Here is a 14,173-nt window from a genome sequence, read left to right as displayed (position 1 = left end):
AAACTACCTGGTATTTATTTTCATTCTAAGCTGGTGGAGACTTCCTTCCTGGCAACCACAGCTGTTAGAGTCCTGGAGTCTCACGGTAGCCACCAAGCCACAGTATCTGCTGCTACGCAGAACAGAACTGCGTAAAGCATGGTTTAGTCGCAGTTCAGTTGGTACATGATGTGATGCATGACTCTGTGTACTTCCTCTTAGGAATTTTATCACTCAGAGCTAACCTTATCCCCCTTTCCACCAAAAACCAAAAGGAAGGACTAACTCAGTCTTTTAAAGATTTCACTAAAGCGTAGTTTTGAAGAAGAATAATCCAGGTTTTAATATGAAAAATACAGTTACATAACCATATTTTGTACTACATTTTTAAACATTAGCTGAGATTATAAATAGCTGTCCAGAGTTAGTTGGTTGAATTAAGGCACATAGGAGACACATACTGGGCTCTGCCAGTGCCGGGGGCCTGCCAAGCACTTTTTGGCATTTTTGTGGTACCCCACATGTTCCATTTGTGGGATCAGAAATAAAAGGATACATTACCGCAGCCTCACGTTCCCAGTTTGTCACATTGGGATGTTTGGTACCATTGTAACACATCTTCAGTGCCGCTTTTCAACATGCAGGGTAATATGAGTTCCTGCCTGAGACAAACACCTCGAGACTGCAAGAAAAACACTTGTGATGTCACAAGTGTTGCATGACTGCCAGAGAAGCTTGTGTGTATTTTTTTATATATATTTTTTTCATGTAACATGGAATATAAGCTATAGGCTATTATAAACTTTGTATATGATTTGAAAATACGGACAGTTGTTGTAAAAGCAGTGTTGCCTAACAGTCAGATGTTTCTCTCTGGATACTTAATTCCCACAGTCTACAAACAATAAGGGTAGTTTTGCTGATTCTGTCAAAGTATTCTTATTCTTCCCTTGAGGGGTTTTCAAGAAGAGAACTACACTGATATGATTTTAGCATTTTGAATACTACTGGTTTCACCTAACCAAGTTTGAAACTTCCCCATGGGGCTTGAATGATTTGAACAGATTATTACTGTCATCGTTATTTTGGGGGAAAAGCACACTCACTATTGGCGATCAGCACTGACTTTGTGAAACCAAAACATTATGAAAGAAAGCCCACCTATAAATTTAAAATGTCAACAACAAAAAACCCCAGCGGCGCTTTTGGTTTCCCTAACAGCGAGGCTGTTGTGAAGTCTCTTCTTGCATGTTTCACCGTGTTTCTCAACAACACTCTTGCCTGCTCTCTTCCTCATTTCATTACAGGAAGTGAGTTTGCAGTCAGATGCAGAGCTGTCACCCCAGTGGGTGACATATCATTCCTGTAAACTCTTGTGAAGATGGTGCCGTTCTAGTTCCAGATTCTGCTGCTGCCGCGATGCCCTGTTTGGGTCATCATCTCTCTCGCTGGCCTTGATGCCATCGGAAACAACGAGCCACAAATTTTGCAAGTAAGTGTTCACACTTTGCTGAGCTGCATCTGCTCAAGCGGACCTGCTGCTTCTTCATACTAGCCAGCTGTCTTGCTACATACTGTGACTTATAAATACAGGCAGGATCTGTCGAAATGCTTTCATGGATTAATCATAATATGCGTTATGTAAGATCATTTGAAGTTTAGGTATATGATGTGGCAATATCTAAATTCACAGTCTGTTAGTTAGTGCACAAAGCTCGGTGCTGCAATGGAAAAATAGGTTCGATAACATCTAGCCTCAGCTTCCCCATTTTGCAACAAATGTGTCAGTTGAGATATAGCTCAATGGTCAGTATGTAGACTACAAGATCAAGAGCAGAGAGACGTGTACTAGTGATTCCTGTCTGTCTATTTTCTTTTTGTCCTGACTTCAGGCTGGAGTCTAGTCCATCTGGAGGATGGGGAATGTGATGCGAGGTGTGAGTGCTGAGAACAAGGTCAACACCGGAAACCCTGAAACCTCTCTGAAGGGTAAGATGTCCTTTTAGTGTATAAATAGCGCAGGCTGATAAAAACTACAGATTGGGAGCTTTCTGCACTCTTGGCAGCAACAACAGTCACTGTGATAATCCCTGACCGAAGAGACACTGATATCTTGAATACCAGAATTTACTGTTTCGCCATGTTTCATTATGCATGCCTATGATGATGTGGCAATTGAACCTAGGCAATTAAACACAAATCACGAGTACACATACATAAGAAATCACAAATCTAGTCTTAAAAACTGATTTCGGACAGTTTTAGTTATTTCTAAATCACAACGGCAACATTTGGCTGCCAGTAAAGGCTGCAAATATTACTGTTTTTGCAGGCACAGAAGACGAGGTGGTGGTGGTGCTCCAGGACTATCCTGCTCCTGAAATCAGCGAGCCGATCTACAGACTGGGAGAAAAGCTCAAAGTGGTTGCGCAGTAAGTTCATGTGCTTGCTTTTCTAATTGAAAAAAAGAAAAGAAAAGAAAAGAGAAAAGTTTTGGAGATTATGTGCAGCAAAAGGAAACCAAAGTCAAAAAGAAAGGTTTGTTTGTAATGGAGTGTTCTAAATGTGTAATTTAGAGAAGTGGCTCGGCAAAAGGTCAGTTTTTAATTCCTCTTTGCTTCTGTGTCGTTGTCAGGGAGGCTTATTGGTGGAGAGTGCGCTCTATCCAAACGGGGAAGGAGAACTACATACCCGGCAGCCATGTAGCACGAGTGTACCATGGGTAAGTAACACCTCACTGACACTATCTTCCGTTCCACTGGTCTGGTTGGTTTGCTTGAACTTGATAAAAATAGGTCCTTCTGCTTTACGAGCTGTCGTTTTAATAGAATGGGCATGACATATTGGTGATGCGCCCTATATTACAGCTGCGTTTGTGCTGATTTAATAAATATGGTGATTTATATTATTATCCCCACTAGTATTTAATCTGGAATTAAATACTCATTTGGGTTTTATTTTTCTTTTGGTTCAATCAGCTGGCTGTTTGAAGGTGTGGAGAGGCAGAAGGCGGAAGAACTGCTTCTTCTACCCGGGAACAGAGTGGGTTCTTTTCTGGTCCGAGAAAGCACCAGGGAGAGAGGTAAGAACAAGTAAACGACTACTTTCATTTGATTCCAATTCTTGGTTTCTGTGAATAAGTTAAAAGCAATCGTGAACTACCTCTGAGACTTAACTACCGACACAGGACATCAGCATAGTCACACCATTAACCGCTCAGTTAACCGTAGCTGGAAAGGGGAGGAAGCAGCAAGCTGCTACTGAGGTCTAGATAAAGCAGGCCAATGACTGCTAAGCTAAGCTGAGCCAAATGCCTGCTGGTTGCATCTTTAGGCTGAATGGAAAGCAAACAGCCTATCTCCCAAAATGTCAAACTATATCTGTAAAGACACGTAAAAAGGGAAATGACTTCTAACTGGGCCAAAGTCCCATTGACCTGTGATAAATAAATAAATCCAATGACTAAACTTGACAGGAGATGGAAACTACACCACATGACTGAACTTCACGTTGCTTCTGCTTTGTCTCAAAGCCGTAGTTATTGATGTTATTGTTATTAATCATATGGTCTTGTTTCAAGATTGATGTCATTATTGAAAGCCTGTCTTCAAAGCATGCGATGCGTGTCACATCCTCAGGTCTGTATTCGCTCTCAGTGAGGCACAGGAGTGTAAAGCACTATCGTATCTTCAGACTTGACAACAGCTGGTACTACATCTCCCCACGTCTCACTTTCCAATGCCTTGAAGATATGATCAATCATTATTCTGGTGAGTAGATACGTAAATATGTTGCTTTCTCATAGACCTTTAGTTCACATGTGAGACAGTAAACAAACTCATCATGTGTAGGGGCACACACACACACATATAAGTACTAACGAACTTCAGAAACCACACACGCTTAGATGAACAAAAATACAGTTTCATGTTCTTAATATAGAAGTATTTGTTATCAGTGTTTCAGCCTCTATATATATTTCCTCCACTGAAAGAATATTTTTGGAACACAACGGGAAATGAGATACAACTTGCATGTTTGATAAGCACTGTTGTGTACACAGTGAGGAAAAGCGGTTGTGATAATTGCTGAAGTAGTGCAATACTCTTGACACATATATAAGTTTGCTTTGTATGTTTGCTAGAGCGGTCAAGTGTTGAGTGGTTCATGCAAATTTTGCAACTTTATGTTTGTTCTTTGCTCGTCTTGCCTGGGGGCTGTATTTTACTTCCCCTATTGTTGCATTTTCAGATTCTGCAGATGGGTTATGCTGTGTGCTGACCTCGCCCTGCCTGTCTGGCACGATTCAGCCGCCAGATGCAAGTCTTGGAGCTCCACCTGTAGTGATGCGACGCAACTTTGACTGGAACAAAGTAGACAGGTACAGATGAGATTCAAATAAATATTTTGCTATGAAGGCGACAGCCATGAAGTGTGTTTATTTGAATATTTGTGAGCCAGAATTGCACAAAAGCTGCCCAGTGGAGGAGCATGTGCAGGGAAGAACTGGGGGGAAAAGTCTGTCCACTTTATTTTAAAACTGCAACATTGGGAGCTGGCCTTTGTCAGAAGATCAAGTTAGAAGCATGTTAGTGTGACAGTGCATGTTGTGTGCCCCTCCCTGAAGCTGGTTCTTCGGTCTTCCTGTTAAAAGGGAGGTTTTCCTTCCCACTGATGCCAAGTGTTGCCTCATAGAGGGTGGTCTGATTAATAAGGTTCTCTTGTATTACTGTAGGGTTTTTACCTTACTGTACAAAGTGCATTGAGGTGACTATTATGGTGATTTGGCACGATATAATTAACACTGAGCTGAACTGAACTGAATAAAATTCAAAATTGCCATCTTTGTCCCGCCTTAACGTTAAGCCTTTGAGATACAATTTTAATGCATTTTAATGAAAAACACATTTAAGCACTGTTAAAAAAAAAATCTACAGCCAGCATCTAACCAACTTTGTGCAACAGTACCATGGGGATATATTTGAGCTTCAACAACAGAAAGCTCACAGTGGAGTAACAGAACAAAGCACTGTTGCCCTGGATGTTCTGTTTCTGTTAATTCACCGTAACTGTTTACACTGTTTATTCTTTATTTATTATTGTATGGAGGGCATTTGTCAGAGGCAAGATTTAGGAAAAGCAGGAAAAAAACAGCTGACACTCAGGAGCCACAATCAACATGTCCACCAGTGTCTCATCTGACAAGCTGTAATTAAATCTTTACCAAACGAACAAATACTAAAACCCATGATACAGTATTTCCTCATTATTTTCAATTTATGTTACATATTTTTCTAAGATCACAAAATTGCTTCCATTCATGTTTTTTTTTTCAAAAGTCTATTTTTCACTTTAATTTTGGTTTTCAGAAATTATTATTTTTTAATATTTAGTTTCCATTTAAGTTTTAAGTTACATTTTAAGTTTAGTTATAATAACCATGGTATGACGGTTATAAGTTTCCTTTTTTTAATCTTTATTAAATATGCAAAAGATATTTTATAAAGAAATCGGTGAATCATGACACTAAACAAGAGGCAGCAATGAATATCTGAGGCAGCTGTGGAGGTGGAGCCTGGTTAACGGTTAAATGTGAAGGTCAGTGGTTCAGCCTCTGGCTCCATTTTGAAATTTCTTTGGGCGACAGACTGAACTTTGAATTGTCCCTAATGCACCTGTTTAAATGTTAGGTTAAAAGTGCTTACGTATGTGAAGAAGAAAAAATGTGTGAATGAGGCTACAGGTTAGAAAACACATTAAATGCTGAAACTGAGTAAAAAAAAACAAAGAACCTGACCACTGCACTCAAATCCAGCATTTTACTGAAGGTTTGTCCTTATTCTAAGGTGGGATTAATTGTATTCATCTCTACACTTTACAGGAACCAGCTGGTCAGCACAGACGCCTGCAACGAAAACATGGTGAGCTATGGAGTCAGGAACAGCATCGCTGCCTACCTGTCCTTTGCTGGCGATCAAGACCCTTCACAGGTGAAATCAGATAGCAGGAAGAAGAAAAGCAAATCGCTGTATGTGCTTCCTGAAAATGGCCTTCCGAACACTGACTATGACGAGGACTTCTAGATGCAACAGTGAAGCTAAAAAGACCGGACTATTTTTAAGTGGAGGCCAGTAGACAACTTCCTCTGAAATCTACTAACGATTCCTTCAGAGCCAGCAGAGAACAGTACTGAGCCGAAACTATTACCCCAAAAAATTTAGAGGCGTTTCATTGTTTCTACTTTGAGCACTTTGAAGTACTTTTAACAATAACGCAAATCGCATGACCAATTACACTTGTGAAGTAGTTGAACTGGATGACGGTGCAATTTAGATGTGAATACCCGAACGCAGGGCGGAAAAACAAAGCTTGGCATTATGGTGTGATGAGTGATGTGGGATAGATTCTAATTATATGCATATGGCTTTTTGTGGCTTTCAAACTATTTTAAGTTTTATTACTATGGTAAAATGGTCATATTGAGACACAGGCAAACTCAGATCATTTGAATTTGGGGGCTAAATTGATGCATTGAAGATGAAGATCATATAATGAGTGTGTCTCAACCAGTGATTTATTCACACACAAATATAGGGGGGATTGAGCGAAATGTGGCTTCCTCTTATAGTTGCCATCCTACGATTTGTCATTCAATATTAATTCTCACTATGAGATTCACTACACAAGCCAGTGTCGCAGTTATCAACAACCAACCTCTAATTAATGGCTTTCATTGTGGTGTGACCCACCGATCAAGAGAGTGAGACCATGTGTATAGACAGAGGTTGTAAAAAATATAATCCGCTTTAGTAATTTGAGTGAACTGGCCCTTTAAATATCCCCAGAGGGTGGAAAATAATCACTTCTGTGAAGCACGATAAGGCTCCAAATGGTTTATCAATAATATATGCTGTGTGGGTTGTTCACAAAATAGTTTTTTTTCTTCTTCTTGTAATTTTCTTTTAGTTTATTAATGTTTCCTAAACACTGAAATGTATGTTCCTGTGTAATAATTTATCTAACTTGAGCAACTCAGGTTACAAATATCGTTACCGGGCTTGGTAACAATATTTTAGTGTTACTAGTGCAACAGGATCGTGTGAATACTGTATATAATTAATATGTACCAGTTATCATGTTTCATGTATCAATCAATTACAGGTATGGCTGTTATGGTAATAGTCTGATGCTTTTTTGCCTTATGTTTTATTTAATGTTTCATGGGAATAAAGACCAGTCAACTGCAATACTAACCATTAGAGAGGTCACAGTATTTCTGGTAAACATCGGTGTACTGCATGTTTAAATTTAAGCAGAAAAACACGCACATGACCTAAAAGTAAGACAAAAATATCCCACCAGCTGTGAAGGTGTGTGAAGCTCAGGACTCAACCCGAGGACGACTGCTGCGTATAAAAACCCCAAAAACAACAACATCAAAAAAGCATATTGTGATTCAAGGTTAGGTTTACTGTTAACGTAACAGTTCACTGAACCAAATTAGCGAATAGTCATCAATTAGTTTCATTACCAATCTCTTATCATCATGCTTGTCTGTGCACCATTTGCAACTCATGCATATATTTTGCACTTTCTGCACCAGTGCTGAAAAATGGAGAGAAAAAAGATATTAAAAAAAAAAAAGACTGCCCCTTTTGAGAAAATGAGCTGTTAACCAAATAGAAAGGGATTTGGGCTTCCCCCTATTTAGCATGAGATTTCTTTAGGCAAATGTGAGCCCATGAGAACAAAAGTCAAAGCATCCTGTTTTTCATTCACCCTCTCAGATTTAATACTGTACCCACTGTTCATCTGATGTGGCGGCATGATGGGAAATTTCTGAGAACTTCTGAATTCTGATTTCTTCACAAACACACAGTCGGCCTATTGACATTTGCTCAACTTCCGCTATTCTGCAAGGTCTTATGGAACAACTTCTTTTTAATAAGATCATATCTTACTGCAAATCTGCAATGAACCCGAGCAAAACTGCCGATGTTTTCGAGTCTGAAACTAAGAATGACGAACGCGTCCGAGGAAGCAAGCAGAAGAGCTGTCGAATCAGTCAGATGTGTGGGAAATTTTCAACTACGTGTAGTGCATTATGGCTGAAAAAGGAACAGTGTCCTAGAGGTTAAAGCACAGGTCTGCGTTTGGCCTGTGTTTGCATACAGAAAATAACAAAAATATATGAAATACTGGACTGTTTGACCTCTTTTACATTCTGAAATATTTAAAAAAAAATGATGAAATGATTTTGATGAAGAGGAAAGGGTTTAGAGAAAATGAAATGAGCCTTGGAGCATTTGCAGAGAATGTATGTTGTAGAAGAATAGTTCAGGAAATTGCTTTACGTTCCAGAACAACTTTGGCGACCTTGCCAAATTGTATTTATTTGTTTTTTTGTGAAATTTATGAGCCAACTGTGTGTAATCAGTACAGGCAAACTCAGCACTTTCTTCTCTGTTAAAGAGCAAGATCAAATAGTTCTGTTGGCTTGTTTTAAAGTCTCGTAAAATATCTGCAAGTGGGGTTACACGGTGTATGCGCGTGAGTGTGTGTGTGTTGAATGGAACAATCAGTGATGCAGACACACACGTCTGGTAGCCTACTGCTGCACCATGCAGAGACTGCTTTCCAGTCAGCGTTAGTGACTTCTCACATAAGGCCCCCTCTGCAGACCATGTGCAACCAGTTGAGAAAAGACTGGAGGCTAAACCATAGGAAGATTGCGCGCTGAGCGACTTTGCTGTTTTGCTGTTAGTGCGCTTTGTCCACATGACACATTTTCTGCTTAAAGTTGAACAACTGAGGTGAAGAAAGCGGGTTGAAGAGTTCAACTTGGAATCAGAATGAAGGCAGAGCCATGGGAAGCATGGTCCATCAAAGGTCACTTATACATTCAAAACAAACTCTGCCTCTGATCACTCTGTTCATCCATATTCAAATCAGTGAAGATCCAACACAGAAAAAACAGCTGTTCCCTGAAACCATGCAAGCACTTACTGTAACACTAATGCAGATAAGAAAGGTGATACCCCGTCACCCTGCCAATCATCACACTTTTGTTGTACATGGTGAAAACAATTGCCCTCAGTGAGGCGCAGAGAGGAAAAAATACAGCTCAAACTTAACGTAACCAGATCCCCGTGCAGCTCATGCCGACTTACGAGAAACCCCCGGGTTCTGTGACTTTATGATGAGCAAAAGGGATTCAAGCTTGAGTCTCCTGTTCTCAACTTGATTTTTGTTTGATGTTGCAGTGGATGTTAGAACCAAGAAAAACACTCCAACAACGCACTCTGGCCTCTTTTCTTCTTCCTGAATGAAAACAAAAAGAGGAAGAAGAGTTGAAGCCTGCTCATAACTCGGCCTCTAAAAATGGGATCAAGGCACAGAACAAAAAGGGGGATAAGTGAAGGAAATGAAGAGATGGATGGGGATCCCTTATCCTACAGCCTGCTTTCTGTTAATCACGTTCTTCTGATCACATCACATCCTTTCCACTACCCCTAAGGCCCAGCTATAAAAACCTCTGACTTTGCCACTGCGGGACCCAGTGCTTGTTTGTGAGCTCCTAAAAATCCACATAAATGTTTCCTTTGCTTAATTAGAAATATTCTGTTTTAATTTACATTGCTGCTTTCCTTCTCCAAACTATCACTTTCATTATGGCTTATTTTTTAACTTCTATATGGTCTTAATAATCAACTTTAGGAATTTTGCTCATTTAAGTGTTGATCGTGTCATCAGAGCAGCTCTGGCTTTGACTCTGGCTCTGGCTTTTTCCACCACATTCCTTTTAATGCTATATCAAAGTAGGACGTGGGGAATTTGAATGCTGGGTTGTTGTCTTGAATCCTTTGTCTGCTCGTTGCATCAGTCATCATCGGTTTTTAAGTATTTTTTTTTCTTTGTTTGTTTTTTTTCACCCAGGACTTGTTGCATTGCAAAGATAAGATGATCATTGTTACGCACTTCAGCTTCCTCAGTGTCGTAGCAGATCAGTGTATGGTGCAGATAGACATTAGTATGTTCATTTCCTGTCTGAAAACCTCACACTGCGAGCTGACGTTACCCTGTGCTTATTTTGGTGTGAAAAGTGGCTTCCCGCTCTAACTTTAACTCTTACCACTTCCTGCAGACATAGAATAAAAATCAGCCTAACCCTGAGTTTGAAATTGAACATTTTCTGTTTAGTTTGAGTACATACTCCAAGTATATGTTATTGCAAATGATTGGGACATATATTGTACTGCTTTGCCACTGCTGTGCCATGACACTGACCCTATGAACTGTAACTCTTTTGCTCACATTTTACAGATAACGAGGGCACTTAGTAACTTTTGCAGTATTAGTTTAAACACCTGTCTGTGGACTGATGTGGCAAATGAGAATACTGGCATTTTGGCATATTTCATTTCATGTTATTTTCACATGGTTATTAGGACAAACCCCAAATGTTTATCCCATTTTAGGCTCAAAACAGACACGAACAAGGTAGCTGCACATTGAAAGATAATAATAAGGTTTTACTAAGAAGCCAGTGGTTCAATAATTACACTAATCAAGTGTAAATGCTTTTGACAGTTTCTCCTAATCCGGTGAAAAACCTCCTCCAAAGAGTAATGTCAACAGCACTGAGTGTTCTTCTCAGAAACAGCACATGAGAACATGGCCTTTAATGTTGAACCAGGGGCCTCAGCCAATACACACAACCAAATCCAAGGCTGTCCAGAGACCAAGAAGAAAACAAACAAGAACCGAACAGTCACTAGAGAAAAACTCCAAAGGTCCACATCTTCGCCAGGGAATGGGAAGGTCTTATGTGCGCTGCTAGGAATCTCTATCTACTTCCATTTCTGAAGCTTTTTCACATAAATACCAAAGAATGAGGAAGTGATGTGCATGATCATTACAGAATTACTTTTTCACATGTTTAATATAGAAAGGTTACAAAAAAAGCCAAAGTAAACACAGTGACAGATGCTATTACCCACAAGCGCCATGCTGTGCACTTTCTGTGGTAATCCTGGAGGGGACGGCTTTGTAATATCATTTTCCACATAACAAAAAAAACGTTGCTTTTAACACCTTATTATCCAGACTTGAGTGACTTAGTTCACAGTTATTAGGTGCGATTGGTGTCTTTCATTCACAGCCAGTTACCACCATAACATAGCTAAACAATACAGGCACGTTTTATTTGCCAAATAAAATGTTGTGAAATCTGCAAAGCCTGCTTTAATGGGCAAAAAAACCTAAGAGGGTAAATATGATGAAAACAGCCACTTGAATCTGGGAAAAGTCAGCCTGAGGCATAAATTATTTTCTGGAAGTAGTTGAAGGATAGGTATTCGGAGAGGGGGGGGGGGGGGGGGGGGGAGAAAGGATAACTCGGCTCTGCTGTCACTCAGTCGCCAGCTGAGTAAAAGCTCAGAGCATCCTTGCCTGCTGCGCTATACAGCCATTACAAGAGGTGGATGGGTCCTCTTGGAAAAAAGCTCATTTTCAGTGAGGAGATTTTCGAGCAGCTGTTTGCCACGTGGCTTCTTCTAAATAATTAACACAAGCTTTCCACAGGCACTTTCTAAATGGGAATTCAGTTGTTGGTAAACCTAAATAAGCCCAGTTGGTGACTTAATATGCAAGCATACACTGCCTTCAGCATGCTATAAAAAGTCTTGTTAAATTTTCACTGCTCTGGCAGGTGAAACCATGTGTCAAGAATTTAAACATTTAATATCTCAATACCTGTGAAAAATTGCTTAAACGTGCAAGAGGACTTTGTGTCACTCTTTCCGTTGTCTTCAGCTCCCGTTGAAGCCCATCGCTCTCTGGCAGTGAAAAGCAGGATGGCAGTTGTGAGCATATTAGCGTCAGGAACAAGTCTGACGCACTTCCTAGTCAGTGAAATGAAGAAAAATAAAAGGCAGTTAAGATGGATGGGTTTCAGGTCAGACTCTGGGCTGGAGATGAATGCTCGATTAATAAAAAATACAGAGTTGATGAGAGGGAGAAATGTCAAGACAACTACTGGGACATTAATCTATCACATAGCTTACGTGACCACTCATACTTGACATTACAATGGCACAAAAGACTGAATCATAGTTCACCTTCAGTGCAAGAGGACAGAATGCAAACAAAATAAGCTGCAGCTTTTTTTGTCTTCACACTTCAGTGGTCACATTGAAATGACGTCACCACTGGACCAACTTCAGAAACAACTTGCCTTTGTGCTCCAATTTTTTATCGATCCAACTAGAGAGCCCTGAACAGCTCTGGAGAGATCCTGAAAGTACAGCCACTACCAGGAACACCTAATCTGCTTCTCTTAACTCATTCACTGCCAGCCATTGGCAGTGAATGAGTTAAAAGCTCGCATTTAAATATTTAAATACTGCTCTCTGCGTTTAGCGTTCTAATTCGATGCAGGTGTGAAAGTTCCTGGCAGCGGTCATGCTTTCTGAATATTACCATGTTCCTCATGCAAACTACTGCACCATCAGAGACATTTTGGGCAGCGCACATGGTGATGGAAAGTTATACAAATATCTCATATGAACCCACTTAAATATGCGGGGACAGGCAGCTGCTGAGATTCAAACTCTGAGATGTGCCTTCACACTTTCCTTTTGATTCAGCATTAGGTGCACTTCGGCACATTATTTTTTTTGCTGCTCAGAAATCCCCATTAACAGAACAAAAAGGTAAAAATTTCAAGAGCTCAAAGACATTACTGCCACTGCGAGAATGTGATTACTTTCTAAACAGCCAACCACATATTCATCCCCTCTAAAACATTTGCTTGTAAACTATCTTCCTGCTAAAGACACTGACCTGTTGACTGACACGTAAGCGCACACATACACACGCACACTTTTCAGTGCCTGTGGCTGTGCTGCTTTTGGAGAAAGACCAGAAACAACAGAAAAGCTCTGACATGGTTGTTTGCACCTTTGGCTGCTGATTACCGCACAGATAGTTCCAGGAAGAATAACATGGCTTATCACAAGTTTCTCAAAGTGATCACTCCACTCTGCAAATACAATCTCTTTATTAAAAAAATAAGAGATCTCCAGATTAAGGCGCTCTGGAGTTTCTATGGTGTTGCGTTTTAGCAGATTAACCATTTAAATCTATCAGTTGTAGAAAAGTATTCTTTTAGTTGTGATACTGACGATTCCTTGATTTAGAGCATTTCATGTATGCAGAAAGTTACATGTGACAACATTAAAACAAAAAACAGTATAACATTTACATTTCTTATTTGTTTTCACCTTTTTTTTTCACACGCAATCGTGAATCAAGGGCTTAAATGTGCATTTTGGCAGCATGTGACCCAGTCTGTTTAATGTCAGATACAGATGTGCCGTGGCGCTTTCCAGGGAAAGAAAAAAGACAGGCAGTATGTCTAAGAGCAGCATACCTCCTGTTTTCCTGGACTTTTATTGAATGATGAAAAGTGAAGAACAAACCTGGATTTCATAAAATGTCTCTCCCTGATAATGAACTGCTGGATGTCTTTCTGACGCCTTGTCTGCATGAACCACTTCCATCCCCTCCCCCATAATAATTCTTTTTAGGTAAGTGCAGAAGAAGCCAGAGTTTTGATAAGCCACGCAGGCATCACCTCCTTCTTGGTTGGAGCCCTAGTCTTCCCTTATCAGGCAGTCATCTGGCAAAGGGAACTATCTGGGGAAGGACTGCTGGAGCCAAACAGACAAATAGCCGCCCAGAGAAGAATGGCTGCTTGCTATTGCAGTAGCTGACGTGGACCTACGTGTGCATCCCACACAGAAGCCCGTGCTGCTGGAGGCCCTAGAGATGCTTGTCTAACAGCCTGCAAGTGAACCTCGACATCGACTCTGAGAGTGGAGAAGTGAGCAGTATTTTGTTCCAGTAATCAGTGTTAAATGGGATGGAAATGTACACAAACTGACAAGTACATATGGGGATAGGCAGACTGATACACAGATGCAGACACACACCACAAGGAAACATTTAAAGTGAGGTCATACAGTGCAAACCTCTTTCATTATGATATAACAATCGGAGATGAGAAGAAATTGGGCATTTTTGTGGGTTTCACAGATTGTCCTCTGATGTGACAAAAGACCGCATAACATGACAAATGCAGGGTTCATAAGGAGCAATGTTAGTTTATATTAGGTATGGATATGTTTATTGG

General features: G+C 40.3%; 1 protein-coding gene across 1 annotated transcript; it reads left to right on the top strand.

Annotated features, from left to right (window-relative positions):
• The first annotated feature begins 1,297 nt into the window (after nt 1-1,297).
• On the top strand, nt 1,298-7,440 carry sla1a (Src like adaptor 1a). The gene is made up of 8 exons (XM_086280980.1): nt 1,298-1,471; nt 1,872-1,968; nt 2,312-2,411; nt 2,615-2,701; nt 2,958-3,061; nt 3,618-3,749; nt 4,231-4,360; nt 5,861-7,440. The coding sequence occupies exons 2-8, from the start codon at nt 1,896-1,898 to the stop codon at nt 6,060-6,062; spliced, it is 828 nt and encodes a 275-aa protein (XP_086137106.1). The 5' UTR covers nt 1,298-1,471; nt 1,872-1,895; the 3' UTR covers nt 6,063-7,440.
• The last annotated feature ends 6,733 nt before the right edge of the window (nt 7,441-14,173 follow it).

The sequence above is a fragment of the Aulonocara sp. 'chitande type north' Nkhata Bay genome, linkage group LG22 (genome assembly GCF_057382095.1).
Source record: "Aulonocara sp. 'chitande type north' Nkhata Bay isolate Kocher_YH1m ecotype deep benthic linkage group LG22, A_spYH_male_GT1.1, whole genome shotgun sequence".
NCBI classification, from domain to species: Eukaryota; Metazoa; Chordata; class Actinopteri; order Cichliformes; family Cichlidae; genus Aulonocara; species Aulonocara sp. 'chitande type north' Nkhata Bay.
The sequence above is the reverse complement of the archived record's forward strand: the minus strand, read 5'-3'. Positions and strand labels throughout refer to the sequence as shown.